This window comes from Linepithema humile, chromosome 7, assembly GCF_040581485.1.
Source record: "Linepithema humile isolate Giens D197 chromosome 7, Lhum_UNIL_v1.0, whole genome shotgun sequence".
NCBI classification, from domain to species: Eukaryota; Metazoa; Arthropoda; class Insecta; order Hymenoptera; family Formicidae; genus Linepithema; species Linepithema humile.
The window spans coordinates 9,189,750-9,206,814 of NC_090134.1; the positions used below are offsets into that span (position 1 = coordinate 9,189,750).

Here is a 17,065-nt window from a genome sequence, read left to right on the forward strand (position 1 = left end):
AAATTAATAGCTAATGTGACAATCTGAGCCATTGCCGATTCTTTGAAGAGCCAAACGTAACATATGAGCGTACGCACTACAATGAAACACGTTAAAATGCATTGTTAGAAAATGTGAAATGCGCCTGCGCGACGTGCTATCCCTTCATGGTGTTCTTCTTTATGAGAAATAAACATCTGTTAAATTTCTGTTGACATTAAATCGATTATTTAATGATATCCCCATCCAAAGAAAGGGTATTGAATTGCGAGTGAGTCATATTCACAGAGGCATTTATACAGTTAAACGATTATATGGTGCGTTTACATTTACATTAAAATAAAAAACTTCTATGAGAATCTAAATTCGAAAAAATAGCTGTGGAATCTTCATTCGGCTGGGGTTAAAGGAAAGAATAAGCAAACTGACTTTATCATCGTCAGATGTGCGCAAAGAAATGATCTCCAGAAACTATTTACATTTCAATCTGAATCGAATTCTCTTACTTACGGTTGGCCTATGGCCTTATCAACAATCTAAATTCGTTCGACTCCAACTGACAATATTTTTTAGTATTTTGATCACCATTGTCGTATTTCAGGTATCTTAATATTTTTTAATGTTTAATAATCTAATAAATAAGCTAATAATTTGTCTCTTTTTTGGAAACGTTGATTTTGCGGTTAAATATTAATCCTTATGGAACGCCAAAAATATCATTAAAGAATGTTTAATTTAAATATAATTATTACATAGACATAATTCATTTTATTGTAATTACTCGCATTATACAATGGTCTACACACAACTTATTTAATATATAATTATATAAAATTATACACACACACACACACACATACACGCGCGCGCGCATCCTTCTCGGTACTATTGCATTAATGATAAGGAAATTTTTTAACCAGATACAACAATAACGGTTTCAAAGCAAATTGTTGAATAAAAAAAATTAAATCTTGTAGCTAACAACATTTCTGACTTCAAAATGTACTGTGGATCTTTTCGCCAACGTTTTTTCATCTGTATTATTTTTCACCTTCTTTATAATTAAATATTGTTCATTCAGTCTTAATAATAATGTTGTAAGTAGATCGTCTGTTATGTATCATACTTTTGTTTATTTTCTGTCAATAATTCTTACAATATTAATATCACAACGAGCATGTAATTTACGAAAAAAAAAAACAAAATAAAAAATTGTTACAATAATAGGTAAAATATTTGCTAGAACAAATGACATATATTTGTAACCAGCTAACGGACGAAAATGAAATCAGTATCATAAAAAGGTACAACAGTTACGGGAAATATTACACCATTGTATTAATGTGTAAGACAACTACTTTCTCTTGTTAAATACAGAATATTATAATAACATTTATAACATTTAACTAATTTGTCAGAAATTCTTCATTAAATATAGTAATTTTGAAATGTCCTTTAGTATTTGCCGTGTTTGTTGGATTCAGTTTAATTCTGTACCCATTTTGGCCGCGCATTGCCAATATCCTGTTGTTTATAAATGAAACTCGAACACATGCTGCGCTACCGCTTGTAACCGAGTACTTTGTCGATCAAGATAGAAACTTCTATCTGATTATATTGCATACAACCGCAGCTACTTTTATAGGTGGAGTAGCAATGCTATCCACAGGAACAATACTTCTAGTCTGTCAACAGTATGCTTGCGGAATGTTTCGAATTGCTTGGTAAGAAAATAGATACAAGAACGCATTTGAAAATATATATTGACGTTAAGTTTAATAAAATCCCAAATAATTGACGAAAAAATAACATAGTTACCGTATCGAGCAAGCAATGACAATTTGTAAATTACGAAAAAATTACGAAAAAAATAATCTAAAAAACGAGTTATTGATTTACAAGGGATTGATTTATGCCGTGGATATGCATCGTGAAGCTATGAAGTTGGTATTCATAATATTACATATAAGTGCAGTACATATATATACAGAGTACATATACATACATATATATACATATATATATAGAACAATGTACTTTCTTTCTCTTAAAGATTCTCCAATTCAATGATATCCAAATTTAAAGTAATGTTCTTCTTCTTAATAGCAGCCGGTGTACTTTGTGGGAGTTTCAGCCTTTTCCGGGTAAGTTAAAGTTTTCCATTTTTAAATGTACTCATAATATGTATTGTATCAATCAGCAACAAGGTTCTTATAACACAGTTAGTTACTGTCAAATTAGCATTATAATTTATACTAACTAATTTTGATTTTGACCATTGTCAGTTTTATTTAAAATTGTTAGTATGTTCGTATCTAAGATTTTTCAGGTAATATCATTTGGATATAATATTCAAGAACTGTCGTTACCATTATTATATGTAATCGTTCTTGTAGTATACATGATGATAAGCAACTATGTATCACAAGAAATCATGGATCACAATAATGATGTAATTATTACTGTGTAAGTAAAAAATTAACAAAATATAATCACGTCCTCTAAATGTTTTTTATATATTTTCTTATTTTTGTCGATTTATCATTTGCAATGGTTTAGGTACAATGTTCAATGGTATTTAGCACCTTTACATGTACAAAAAATGATATTGTTTCTGTTGCAAAAAGGTACCAAAACTTTTACTTTGAATCTTGGTACATTGTTTGTAGGATCATTGGAAAGTGCCGCATCGGTAAAAAAAATATCCATTGTATCCAAATATATGTAATATAACAAATGTGCAAATAAAAAATAAAAATTTATTATAGTTGCTGAGCACTTCAATATCATATTTCACTGTTCTTTATTCTACGCAACATTAACATAATATATTAATAGTAAAAAATAACAATAGTGAAAAAATTAGATACAAAAGAAGATAGCCATAATTAGATGCAAATCTAATTCAATTATGGATATAATTATAAAAAATGTAAGTATAAAAAAAATGCAAAAGTACAGAAAACACATCGCAAAATATAATATAATATGTATTTTTACCAGCAATAAATTAATAGCTAATGTGACGTTCTGAGCAATTGCCGTTCCTTTGAAGAGCCAAACGTAACATATGAGCGCACGAACTAAAATGAAACACGTTAAAATGCATTGTTGAAAAATATGAAATACGCATGCGTGGCGTGCTATCTCTTCATAGAGTTTTCCTCCATGAGAAATAAACACCTGTTAAATGTATATCGGCGCCGAATCGATCGTTTAACCGTACTATTCTTTTCAAAAAAAAGGTATTAAATTGCAAATAGCTCGAGAAATGTTTTATTTTGTGCGTTACACTTATATTAAATTAAGCAATTTTTGCTGAAACTTAAATAAGAAAAACATACGTATAGAATATTCACTGGTCTACGCATAGAAAAGAACAAGCGAACCGTCAGATGTATCTCGATGTGTATAGGGAGATGATCTGCATAAAACCTTCACATGTCAGCCTCCAAGTTCTATTACTTATCGTTGGTCTATGGCCATTTCAGCAAACCAAATTTGTTCAACTTCAGTTGATAATATTTTTTAGTATTCTTATCACTTTTATTATATTTCAAGTATGTCAATGTTATATTTTAAATATTGGATTATAAGCTGTGTTGAGCATACGTGAACTTTTTATTATATGGATCGGAAAACTACTACGGATTATTACTTCCTGTTTTGTTTTTGTACATAACGTATTCATTTTTTTCATTTTATTAATAAATACAATACTGGAATTGTTGTTCAATGAATATATGTATTCTTGTACGCAATGTCATGAACTCTTGTTAATGTGAGTTGCGCTTTTAGGTGTTCACACAAACGCTTAAATAATTTCATTTTTGAATGAATCCAGATTTTGTTCATTTGCATCATAAACTTTTAGCAAAAATTCAATTTCAAGTTTTATTTCATAAATCATTGCGGAAAAAAACAGCTGTGCTTACGGGGTCAAAACTTGAATATAGAGGTTATTCATAAAATATAAAATTTTCAAAACATTTACTCTATTGCTGTATTGCTGTATGCATTATATACAAAAATAAGAAGAAATAGTAATCTATAGCAATTTATCGATGTAAACAATAAATACTTGTATATATGTATCCAAAAAAAATACAAAAAATTATTTCTATTAAAAATAAAACCAAGTACAAAAAAATTTGATTTCACAATTTCAACTTATATTTGAACAAAAAATCGCCTATGATACTCATATATCATGATTATCGCCGCCATTCATTTAAAATTATAATGATTCTTACAGATTTTTAAAGAAATTATTATATTACCAACTTACAACTTTTTTTATACTTTACACTAATTTAGAACCTTTTTAAAACTACAGTTGAAATGTAAATTATTAAATAAAATTATATCTTGTAGCTGACAACATTTGTGACTTTCAAATGCACTACGGATCTTATCATCAACGTTATCTCATCTGTATTATTTTACACCACCTTTATGATCAAATACGGTTCATTCATAAGTAATAATGATATTGTAAGTAGTCCATCGATCGTGTATCACATTCTTGTTCATTTTCGGTTAATAAACCTGTGCAATATAAATGGAATTTTTTTCAAATTTTACAAAAAGAAACGATATAGAATATTGTTAAAACGATAGGTAAAATGTCTGTTAGAGCAATTGCAACGCACTTGTAACCAACTAACAGACGAAAATGAAATCAATATCATAAAGAAGTATAACACATATACGAAATGTTACACAACTTTATGCACGCGTAAGTTAATATCTTTGCTTTAGACACGAAACGTCTTTTGTGTCTTATAATTAAAACTAATTACCAAATTAGTCGTAAATCATTAATTAAATGTATGTTGATTTTGAAACGTTCCTCAGTGCTTATTATAATGGTCGGATTCGTTTTAATTTCATACCTATTTTGGCCGTGTATTCTCGATATCCTATTGCCCACGAACGAATCTCGATCACATCCTTCGTTCTTACTAGTGACCGAGTATTTTGTCGATCAAGAAAAATATTTCTATCTAATTATGTTGCATGCCATCGCAGCTTCATGCATAGGGGGAACAGTAATGCTAGCAACAGGAATGGTTCTCCTAGCCTGTCAACATCAGGCCTGCGGAATGTTTCGAATTGCAAGGTAAGAAAGATAGACGTGCAAGAACACACATCTATAAACATATCAAAATATTAAATTAGTCAAAAATTGTGTAACTACGACTGAAATATCGCTTGCAGTTACCGTGTTGAGCAAGCGATGACAGTTTGTAATTCAAGAAAAAACTGCTTAAAAAGCCACAATTTAATTTATAAGGGATTAATTTATGCCGTCGATATGCATCGTAAAGCTATGAAGTTGGTATTTACAATATTACATGTAAAATATATATAAAATAATATATTTTCTTCCTCTTGAAGATTCTCGCAGTTATCGACATCCAGATTTGAGGTAATGCTCTTGTTATTAATATCGATCGGTGTAATTTGCGCCAGCCTTAATTTTTATCGGGTAAGTTCTGTCTAATATCTTTCTTAATTGTATTTAAAATCATAGTGTAGGTCAGGAACAAAGTGTTTTATAACATCTCTATTTAAATTCCAATTTTTAACTGCCATTTTAAACTGCCAATTTTTAAACTAATTAATTTTTATTGACAATAATAGTGAACTTAAATTGAGATTGTTAATGCTTGCGTACTTCAGATTTTTCATGCAGTATTATTTGGATTTAATATCGAAGAACTAGTCATGCCGGTTCTATTTGTAGCCGCCCACTTTGTGTATCTTATGATAGGCAGTTATTGCGCACAAGAAATTATGGAACATAATAATGACGTTTTTATTACTGTGTAAGAAGAAACTTTTACGTAATATAATCATATCCACGTAACATGCTCTTTGATATAAAAATCAAAACTAATTTGATTCAAAAAGTAAACATAACGTTATAAATTTTTATATTTTAACTCATAAATTATTAACTCATGATGTAGATACAGTGTTCAATGGTATTTAGCACCCCTACATGTACAGAAAATGGTGCTGTTTCTTTTGCAAAGAAGTACCAAAGTTTTTACTGTGAATCTAGGCAAACTGTTTGTAGCATCTCTGGAAAATGCTGTTATGGTAAGAAAAATATCAAACAGTAAGAAATGTATTAAAATGTGTTCAACATCACATAAATAAAATAACTAAAATAAGAAAGAATCTATTTTATTACAGTTGCTGAGCACCGCATTTTCATATTTTACTGTCCTTTACTCTACGCAGCGTTAACATGATACACATCAATTTAAAATACAATTATAATAGTAAATTATAGTTAATAGTTAATAAAAGCTAATAAATCGTTAAAAAGTAAATTGCAAATGGTTTGATTTTAAAATAATATTTTGCTATATATAGTATAATACACTATTAAATATAATACACTATATAAATATAAATATATAAATATATAAATATAAATATATAAATATAAATATAATACACTATATTGAATTGGGCAATCAAATTAAACAATTTTTGTTAGAGTTTAAATTAAAAGAAGTTGGTTTTGAAATATCTAAAAGACAGTTTAGAAAACTTAGCAAAAGACAGAGCAAGTGATCCGACTTTAAATTACCGTCAAATGTATCTTGATGCTCGCAGAAAGATGTAGTTCATAAACTTTATGCATAAGCCATAATCAAATTTTATTACTCGTGGTGAGCCTATGGCCTTGTAAGCAATCTAAACTTGTTCATTTTTAATTACCAATATATTTTACTATTTTAATTTCTTTTATTGTATTTCAGGTATGTTAATATTCTAAAATATATGATAACGTAATAAATACAATAATAATGTTTTTCAGCAATCCTTCATTTTGCGATTAAATATTAATAATTAAAGACTGCAAATTATTATTAAAAAATAGCGTATAATTAAAATATAACTGCAACATATAAAAATATAATATACCAAATACGATAATATAAAATTATAATTATATATAAACTATTCGCGAAAATTTTATATGTTAATGATTTAGAACACACAATTTTCTAAACAGTAACAATATGACATGCTAACAGTTTGATACATATTATTAAATAAAATTATATCTTGTAGCTCGCATTATTTCTGACTTCAAAATGCTTTACAGATCTCATCATCCGCGTTCTCCATCTACATTAATTTATATTAGCTTTGTGACTACATACAGTATATTCGGTATTAATAATAATGTTGTAAGTAAACTATCGATTTGTGTATTATATTTCTGTTTTAGTAAATAAATCTGTAATGTAAATAAAATTTTTTTTGCATTTAACAAAGAAAAACGTTTAGAATATTGTTAATATTGTTAAAATGACAGGTGAAATATTTGCTAGAGCAATTGCAACACTTTCGTGACCAGCTAACGGACGAAAATGAAATCAGTATCATAAAAAGGTACAGCAGCTACGGGAAATGTTACACTCCTATATTAATGTGCAAGTTCATTACTTTCTCATATTAGATACCGAATATTATAATAACATTAACAACATTTAACAAATTTGTCAGAAATTCTTTATTTAATACAGTGATTTTAAAACGTTCTTTAGTGCATGCCACGTCTGTTGGATTCATTTAATTTTATACCTATTTTGGCTGCGCATTGGCAATATCCTGCCGTCCATAAATGAAAGTCGACCACATTCTGCGCTACTGCTTGTAACCGAGTACTTTGTCGATCAAGATAGATACTTCTATCTAATTATATTGCATTCAAACGTAGTTTCTTTTATAGGGGGAGTAGCACTGCTATCAACAGCAACAATACTTCTAGTCTGTCAATAGTATGCTTGCGGAATGTTTCAAATTGCTAGTTAAGAAAGTAGATAGAAAAACATATATGTCAATATAAATATATTGAAGTTTAACAAAATCCTAAATAATTCACTAAACAATCGCTTAGTTACCGTATCGAGCAAGCAATGACAATTTGTAAATTACAAAAAAATTATTAAAAAAATAGTCCAAGAAACGAGTTCTCGATTTACAAGGAATTGATTTATGCCGTGGATATGCATCGTGAAGCAATGAAGTTGGCATTTATAATATTACATATAAATGCGGTACATTTGTATACATATATATATAGAACAATGTACTTTCTTTCTCTTAAAAATTCTTCAATTAAATAGTATCCAAATTTAAAATAATGTTCTTCTTCTTAATAGCAACCGGTGTACTTTGTGGGAGTTTTGTCAGCTTTTTCCGGGTAAGTTAAAGTTTTCCATTTTTAAATGTACTTATAATATATATTGTGTCAATCAGCAACAAGATTCTTATAACACAGCTAGTTACTGTCAAACTTTTATTATAATTTATATTAACCAATTATGATTAATGACCATTGTCAGTTTTAATTGAAATTGTTAGTATGTTCGTATCTAAAATTTTTCAGGTAATGTCATTTGGATATAATATTCAAGAATTATCATTATCATTATTATATGTAATCATTCTTCTAATATACATATTCTGATAATAAGCAATTATGTAGCACAAAAAATAACAATAGTGACGTAATTATTACTGCATAAGTAAAATATTTTCTTGATATAATCAAATTTATATATAGGAACAAAATTCAAAATCAATATAATGATAAAAAATGAACAAAAAAAAACACCCAAAATGTTTTTTTATACATTTTCTTATTTTGGTCGACTTATCATTTGCAATGATTTAGGTACAATCTTCAATGATATTTAGCACCTTTACATGTGTAAAAAATGATATTGTTTCTGTTGCAAAAAAGTACGAAACATTTTATTTTAAATCTTGGTAGATTGTTTGTAGGATCATTGGAAGATCGCATCGCATCGGTAAAAAAAATGTATTCAAATATATACGAAATAACATTTTATGCAAATAAAACAAAAAAATATAATTTATTTAAGGTGCTAAGCACCTCAATATCATAATATTTCACTGTTCTTTACTCTACGCAACATTGACGTAATACATTAATAAGAAAAAGTATCAGTAGTAAAAAAATTAGACACAAAGGATAATAGCCACGATTAAATGCAAGCCTAATTAAGTTATGGATATAATTATGAAAAATGTAAATATTAAAAAATGCAAAAGCACAAAAAACATATCGTGAAATATAATATATACTTTTACCAGCAAGAAATTAATAGCTAATGTGACGTTCTGAGCAATTGCCGTTCCTTTGAAGAGCCAAACGTAACATATGAGCGTACGCACTAAAATGAAACACGTTAAAATGCATTGTTGGAAAATATGAAATGCGCATGCGTGGCGTGCTATCTCTTCATGGAGTTTTCCTCCATGAGAAATAAACACCTGTTAAATATATATCGCCATCGAATCGATCGTTTAACCGTACTATGCTTTTCAAAAAAAAGGTATTAAATTGCGAATAGCTAGAGAAATGTTTTATTTTGTGCCTTACACTTATATTAAATTAAGCAATTTTTGCTGAAACTTAAATAAAAAAAAATGGGTACAGAATATTTATTGGTCTACGCATAGAAAAAAACAGGCAAACAGTCAAATGTATCTCGATGTGTATAGAGAGATGATCTGCATAAAACCTCCACAAGTCAGCCTCCAAGTTCTATTACTTGTCGTTGGTCTATGGCCATTTCAGCAATCCAAATTTGTTCAACTTCAGTTGATAATATTTTTTAGTATTCTTATTACTTTTATTGTATTTCAGGTATGTTAATGTTATATTTAATGTTGAATTATAAGTTGCGTTGAGCATACGTTATCGATTTATCGATCATACGAATCTACAACGGATAATTACTACCTGTTTGTTTTTGAACGTAATGTATTCATTTTTTATAATTTTATTAACAAATACAATACCGGAATTGTTGTTCAATGCATAGTTGTATTCTTGTACGCAGCATGGTAAACTTTTGTTAAAATGAGTCGCGCTTTTAGGTGTTTGAACGCTTAAATAATTTCATTTTTTAATGGATCCAGACTTTCATCATTTGCATCATAAACTTTTAGCAAAAATTCGATTTAACGGTTTACTTCATAAATCGTTGCGTAAAAAAACAGCTGTGCTTATGGAGTCAATAAACCTTGAATATTGTACTTATTAATTAAACATAAAAATAATAAAAATTTAAAATATTTTTTTTTTTTTTGAAAACATTAATTTTGTATCCATATGCATTATATACAAAAATAAGCAAAAATAGTAATCAATAACAATTTATCTATCTAAACAACAAATATGATTATGTATGTACTCAAAAAAATTATAAAAAATTATTTTTCTCAAAAACAATACTTTGTACAAAAAAATTTGATCTCATAATTTCAACTTATATTTTAACAAGAAATCTCTCTATAATTCTTATATACGATAATTATCGCCGTAACTTATATAAAATTATAATTATTCTCACAGATTTCTTAATAAATTATTATATTACTAACTTAGAACTTTTTTTAATACTATATACAAATTTAGAAATATTTTAGTAAAACAACAGTTATAATGTAAATTAATAATTAAAATTATATCTTGTAGCTGACAACATTTGTGACTTTAAAATGCACTACGCATCTTGTTATCAACGTTTTCTCATCTGTATTAATTTACATTATATTTATAGTTAAATACAGTTCATTCTTTATTCATAATGATGTTGTAAGTAGACCATTCATCATGTATCATATTCTAGTTCATTTATGATTAATAAATCTGTACAATACAAATGGAATGTTTTCGAACTTTGCAAAAAGAAACAATATAGAATATTGTTAAAACGATAGGTAAAATGTTTGCTAGAGCAATTGCAACGCACTTGTGACCAACTGACGGATGAAAATGAAATCAATATCATAAAGAAGTACAACACATATACAAAATGTTACATAACTTTATGCACGAGTAAGATATCTTCTTTTGATCTTAGACACGAAACGTCTTTTGTCTTAATTCAAACCAATTACCAAATTAGTTGCTAATCATTAATTAAATGTATGTTGATTTTGAAACGTTCCTCAGTGCTTTTTATAGTGGTCGGATTCGTTATAATTTTATACCCATTTTGGCCGCGTATTCTCGATATCCTATTGCCCACGAACGAATCTCGACCACATCCTTCGTTGTTACTAGTGACCGAGTATTTTGTCGATCAAGAAAAATATTTCTATCTGATGATGTTGCATGCCATCGCAGCTTCATCCATAGGAGGAATAGCAGTGCTAGCAACGGCAATGATACTCCTAGCCTGTCAACATCATGCCTGCGGAATGTTTCGAATTGCAAGGTAAGAAAGATAGACGTGCAAGAACACACATCTATAAACATATCAAAATATTAAATTAGTCAAAAATTGTGTAACCACGACTGAAATATCGCTTACAGTTACCGTGTTGAGCAAGCGATGACAGTTTGTAATTCAAGAAGAAACTGCTTAAAAAGCCACAATTTAATTTATAAAGGATTAATTTATGCCGTCGATATGCATCGTAAAGCTATGAAGTTGGTATTTACAATTTTACATGTAAAATATATATAATATAATATATTTTTTTTTCTCTTGAAGATTCTCTCAGTTATCGTTATCCAGATTTAAGGTAATGATCTTTTTAATAATATCGATCGGTGTGATTTGCAGCAGTCTTAATTATTTTCGGGTAAGTTCTCTCTAACTTTCTTAATTGCGTTTAAAATCATAGTTCAAACCAGCAACAAAGTGTTTTATAACATCTCTGTTTATATTGTATTCTAATTTTTAACTGACAATTTGAACTAATTAATTTTTGTTGCCAATAATAGTGAGCTGAAATTAAGATTGTTAATGCTTGCGTACTTCAGATTTTTCATGCACTGTCATTTGGATTTAACATTGAGGAACTAGTCATGCCTGTTCTATTTGTAGCCATCAGCTTTGTGTATCTAATGATAAGCAATTATTGCGCACAAGAAATCATGGAACATAATGATGACGTCTTTATTACTGTGTAAAAAGAAGTACTTTTACGTACTATAATTATACTTGTGCTCTTTGATATAAAAATCAAAGTTAACTGCTTCAAAAAATAAACATAACGTTGTAAATATTATTTGCGTTATAAATTTTCTTAATTTTACTCATAAATTATCATGGTGCAGATACAGTGGTCAATGGTATTTAACACCCGTACATGTACAGAAAATGGTGCTGTTTCTTTTGCAAAGAAGTACTAAAGCTTTTACTTTGAATCTAGGCAGACTGTTTGTAGGATCTTTGGAAAGTGCGGCTATGGTAAGAAATATGTATGAAAATGTGTTCAACGTCGCATATTTTAAATAAATGAAATAAGAATAATTTTATTATATTACAGTTGCTGAGCACCATATTTTCATACTTTACTGTCATTTACTCTACGCAGCGTTAACATAATTCATATCTATTTAAAATAAAATAATAATAGTAAATTATAGTTAATAAATATAAATAGTAAATTGTAGTTAATAAATATAAATAGTAATTATAGTTAATAGTTAATAAAAGTTAATAATCGTTAAAAAACGAATTGCAAATGGTTTGATTTCAAAGTAATATTTTGTTGTATAGTACATTATATTAAATTGGGCAATTAAATTAAACAATTTTTGTTGGAATTTTAATTAAAAGAAGTTAGCTAAGAAATATTTAAAAGACAGTTCAGAAGACTTGGCAAAAGACAGAGCAAGTGACCCGACTTTAAATCACCGTCAAATGTACCTTGATGCTGGCAGAGAAATGTGGTTTATAAACTTTATGCATTAACCGTAATCAAATTTTATTACTCGTGTTTGACCTTATAAGCAATCTAAACTTGTTCGATTTCAATTAGCAATATGTTTTGCTATTTTAATTTCTCTTGTTGTATTTAAGATATGTTAATATTCTAAAATATACGATAACGTAATAAATACAGTAATAATTTTTTTCGGCAATTCTTCATTTTGCAATTAAATATTAAATATTAAAAATTGCAAAATTATTATTAAAAAATAGCGTATAATTGAAATATAACTGTAACATGTAAAAATATAATATATCAAATAAGATTATACAAAATTATAATTATGTACAAACTCTTCTCGAAAATTTTATATGTTAATGATTTAGAACACGCAATATTTTAAACAGTAACAATATGAAACACTAACAGTTTGATACATATCATTAAATATAATTATATCTTGTAGTTTGTATCATTTCTGACTTCAAAATGCTTTACAGGTCTCATCATCAGCGTTCTCTCATCTACATTAATTTATATTAGCTTTGTGACTACATACAGTACATTCGGTATTAATAATAATGTTGTAAGTAAACTATTGTTCTGTGTATTATATTTCTGTTTTAGTAAATAAATCTGTAGCGTAAATACAATTTTTTTTGCATTTAACAAAGAAAAACGACATAAAATATTGTTAATATTGTTAAAATAATAGGTGAAATGTTTACTATATAATGTTTACTATAGCAACTGCAACACTTTCGTAATCAGCTAACGAACGAAAATGAATTCAGTATCATAAAGAGGTACAACAATTGCGGAAAATGTTACACGCCTATATTAATGTGTAACCTCACTACTTTCTCTTGTTCGATATGGAATATTAAAATAACATTAAAAACATTTAACAAATAATTGTTAGAAATCGTTTATTAAATATAGTGATTTATAAACGTGCATGCCATGTCAATTACATGCATTTTAATATTGTACCGATTTTGGTCGCGCACTGCCAACATCCTGTTGTCCATAAATGAAACTCGACAACGTTTTGCGCCACCGCTAACCGAGTATTTTGTCGATTAAAATAAATTTTTCTATAAGATTATATTGCATACAAACGCAATTTCTTTTACAGGGGGGTGAAGGAGAGGGCTATGCTATCAACAGGAACAATACTTCTAGTCTGTGAACAGTATGCTTGCGGAATGTTTCGAATTGCTAGATAGATACAAGAACATATATGTCAATATATATTGGATACGCATCGTGAAGCTATGAAGTTGGTATTTATAACAATATATATAAGTACGGTACATATATATACATACATAAGTATATATATATAAAAGAATGTACTTTCTTTCTCTTAAAGATTCGGCAATTCATTCATATCCAAATTTAGAGTAATGTTCTTCTTTCTAATAGCAACCGGTGTGCTTTGTGGGAGCCTCAGCTTTTTCCGGTAAGTTAAAGCTTTCCATTTTTAAATCTACTTATGATATGTATTGTGTAAATCAGCAGCAAGGTTCTTATAACACAGCTAATTACTGTAAAACTTTTCATTATAATTTATATTAACCAATTATGATTAATGACCATTGTCAGTTTTAATTGAAATTGTTAGTATGTTCATATCTAAAATTTTTCAGGTAATGTTATTTGGATATAATATTTAAGAACTATCGGTACCGTTATATGTATAATCGTTCTTGTATGATAGTATATATAATGATAAGCAATTATGTATCACAAGAAATCATGGATCACAATAATGACGTAATTATTACTGTGTAAGTGAAAAATTAACGAGATATAATCAAATCCATATATTGGAATAAATTTCACGATTAATATAATGATAAAAAATTAACAAAAAATACACCCACACAAAATGTTTTTTATACATTTTCTTATTTTTGTCAATTTATCATTTGCAATGATTTAAGTACAATGATATTTAGCACCTTTACATGTGCGAAAAATGATATTGTTTCTGTTGCAAAAAAATGCAAAAAATTTTAGTTTGCATCTTGCTAGATTGTTTGTAGAATCATTGGAAGGTGTCGCATCGGTAAAAAAAATATATCCAAATAAGTATATGCGAAATAACATTTTATGCAAATAAAACAAAAAAATATAACTTATAATAGTCGCTGAGCACCTCAATATCATAATATTTCACTGTTCTTTACTCTACGCAACATTAACGTAATACATTAACAGGAAAAAGTATCAGTAGTGCAAAAATTAGACACAAAGGATAATAGCTACAATTAAATACAAGCCTAATCCAATTATGGATATAATTATGTAATAAAAATGTAAGTATTAAAAAATGCAAAAGCACAGAAAACACAACGTGAAATATAATATATACTTTTACCAGCAACAAATTAATAACTAATGTGACGTTCTGAGCAATTGCCGTTCCTTTGAAGAGCCAAACGTAACATATGAGTGCACGCACTAAAATGAAACACGTTAAAATGCATTGTTGGAAAATATGAAATGCGCATGCGTGGCGTGCTATCTCTTCATGGAGTTTTCCTCCATGAGAAATAAACACCTGTTAAATATATATCGGCGTCGAATCGATCGTTTAACCGTACTACTTTTCGAAAAAAAGGTATTAAATTGCGAATAGCTCGAGAAATGTTTTATTTTGTTCCTTACACTTATATTAAATTAAGCAATTTTTGCAGAAACTTAAATAAAAAAAAAATGGATACAGAATATTCATTGGTCTACGCATAGAAAAGAACAAGCGAACTGTCAAATGTATCTCGATGTGTATAGAGAGATGATCTCCATAAAATCTTCACATGTCAGTCTCCAAGTTCTATTACTTATCGTTGGTCTATGGCCATTTCAGCAATCCAAATTTGTTCAACTTCAGTTGATAATATTTTTTAGTATTCTTATCACTTTTATTGTATTTCAGGTATGTTAATGTTATATTTTAAGTATTGGATTATAAGTTGCGTTGAACATACGTGTACTATCGATCATACGAATCAAAAACTATTACGGATTATTACTTCGTGTGTTCTTTTTGTACATAATGTATTCATTTTTTTTTATTTTATTACCAAATACAATACTAAAATGTTGTTCAATGCATAATTGTTTTTTTGTACGCAGCATTGTAAACTCTTGTTAATATGAGTTGCGCTTTTAGGTGTTCGAACGCTTAAATAATTTCATTTTTTAATGGATCCAAATTTTGATCATTTGTATAAACTTTTAGCAAAAATTCGATTTCAAGTTTTACTTCCTAAATCGTTGCGCTAAAAAACAGCTGTGCGTATGAAATCATCAAACCTTGAATATTGTATTGTACTTATTAATCAAACATAAAAATAGTAAAAATTCAAAATATTTTCTTTTTTTTTCCAAACATTAACTTTATTACTCTATATGCATTATATACAAAAATAAACAGAAATAGTAATCTATAAAAATTTATCGATCCAATCAACAAATATGACTATGTGTGTACTCAAAAAAATTATAAAAAATTATTTTTTCTCAAAAACAAAACTTTGTACAAAAAAATTTGATTCTACAATTTCATCTTATATTTTAAAAAATCGCTATACGATTCTTCTATACGATGATTATCAAAGCAACTTACATAAAATTATAATTATTTTCACAGAATTCTGAATAAATTGTTATACTATATTACTGACTTAGAACTTTTTTTATACTTTATAATGACTTAGAAATTTTTTTAATAAAAAAACAAATGTTATGTAAATTATTAATTAAAGTTATATTTTGTAGCTGACAACATTTGTGTCTTTAAAATACACTGCGGATCTTGTTATCAACGTTCTCTCATCTGTATTATTTTACATTATGTTTACGATTAAATACAGTTCATTCTTTATTAATAATGATGTTGTGAGTAGTCCATCCATCCTGTATCATATTCTTGTTCATTTATAGATAATAAATCTGTACAATATAAATGGAATGTTTTTCAAACTTTACAAAAAGAAACGACATAGAATATTGTTAAAACGATAGGTAAAATGTTTGCTAGAACAATTGCAACGCACTTGTGACCAACTAACGGACGAGAATGAAATCAATATCATAAAGAAGTACAACACATATACAAAATGTTACACAACTGTATGCACGCGTAAGATAACTTCTTTTGGTTTTAGACACAAAACGTCTTTTGTCTTAATTCAAACTAATTACCAAATTAGTTGCTAATCATTAATTAAATGTATTTTGATTTTGAAACGTTCTTCAGTGCTTATTATAGTGGTCGGATTCGTTATAATTTTATACCCATTTTGGCCGCGTATTCTCGATATCCTATTGCCCACGAACGAAT

General features: G+C 27.9%; 2 protein-coding genes across 12 annotated transcripts; both read left to right on the forward strand.

The window, feature by feature from the left end:
* The first annotated feature begins 120 nt into the window (after positions 1-120).
* On the forward strand, positions 121-6,323 carry LOC105675797 (odorant receptor 49b-like). Of its 9 annotated transcripts, none has more exons than XM_067359990.1 (12): positions 121-250; positions 358-580; positions 957-1,076; positions 1,207-1,324; positions 1,439-1,703; positions 1,794-1,922; positions 2,033-2,123; positions 2,309-2,445; positions 2,539-2,671; positions 2,748-2,911; positions 2,983-3,224; positions 3,330-4,157. In XM_067359990.1, the coding sequence occupies exons 1-10, from the start codon at positions 213-215 to the stop codon at positions 2,799-2,801; spliced, it is 1,308 nt and encodes a 435-aa protein (XP_067216091.1). In that variant the 5' UTR covers positions 121-212; the 3' UTR covers positions 2,802-2,911; positions 2,983-3,224; positions 3,330-4,157. The 9 variants fall into 9 exon arrangements, with proteins under 9 accessions (XP_067216091.1, XP_067216094.1, XP_067216092.1 ...); XM_067359993.1 differs by having other exon boundaries at positions 2,086-2,123; positions 2,376-2,445; XM_067359992.1 differs by lacking the exons at positions 121-250; positions 358-580; positions 957-1,076; ... (5 more) ...; positions 2,539-2,671; positions 2,748-2,911 and adding exons at positions 4,354-4,473; positions 4,600-4,717; positions 4,837-5,101; ... (3 more) ...; positions 5,955-6,087; positions 6,184-6,323 and having other exon boundaries at positions 2,984-3,224; positions 3,330-3,539.
* A 3,164-nt stretch (positions 6,324-9,487) lies between these two features.
* On the forward strand, positions 9,488-15,545 carry LOC137001312 (odorant receptor 30a-like). 3 transcript variants are annotated; one of them, XM_067360016.1, is made up of 14 exons: positions 9,488-9,685; positions 10,520-10,639; positions 10,765-10,882; positions 11,000-11,264; positions 11,363-11,479; positions 11,544-11,634; positions 11,816-11,961; positions 12,113-12,245; positions 12,325-13,297; positions 13,850-13,993; positions 14,087-14,176; positions 14,364-15,035; positions 15,101-15,340; positions 15,417-15,545. In XM_067360016.1, exons 1-9 carry the CDS (start codon positions 9,521-9,523, stop codon positions 12,376-12,378), a joined length of 1,209 nt encoding a protein of 402 aa, XP_067216117.1. In that variant the 5' UTR covers positions 9,488-9,520; the 3' UTR covers positions 12,379-13,297; positions 13,850-13,993; positions 14,087-14,176; positions 14,364-15,035; positions 15,101-15,340; positions 15,417-15,545. The 3 variants fall into 3 exon arrangements, with proteins under 3 accessions (XP_067216117.1, XP_067216116.1, XP_067216118.1); XM_067360015.1 differs by having other exon boundaries at positions 13,850-14,176; XM_067360017.1 differs by having other exon boundaries at positions 9,489-9,685; positions 11,111-11,264; positions 13,850-14,176.
* Positions 15,546-17,065: the final 1,520 nt, after the last annotated feature.

What these genes read in the sequence shown, in the direction of transcription:
- LOC105675797 (XM_067359990.1), top strand. Translation starts at nt 213, where the DNA reads ATGATATCCCCATCCAAAGAAAGGGTATTGAATTGCGA. An exon ending in TTACACCATTGTATTAATGT is followed by an intron (nt 1,325 to 1,438) that starts GTAAGACAACTA and finishes AATGTCCTTTAG; the next exon opens with TATTTGCCGTGTTTGTTGGA. An exon ending in GGAGTTTCAGCCTTTTCCGG is followed by an intron (nt 2,124 to 2,308) that starts GTAAGTTAAAGT and finishes AAGATTTTTCAG; the next exon opens with GTAATATCATTTGGATATAA.
- LOC137001312 (XM_067360015.1), top strand. Translation starts at nt 9,521, where the DNA reads ATGTATCTCGATGTGTATAGAGAGATGATCTGCATAAAACCTCCACAA. An exon ending in TTACATAACTTTATGCACGA is followed by an intron (nt 10,883 to 10,999) that starts GTAAGATATCTT and finishes AACGTTCCTCAG; the next exon opens with TGCTTTTTATAGTGGTCGGA. An exon ending in GGAATGTTTCGAATTGCAAG is followed by an intron (nt 11,265 to 11,362) that starts GTAAGAAAGATA and finishes TATCGCTTACAG; the next exon opens with TTACCGTGTTGAGCAAGCGA.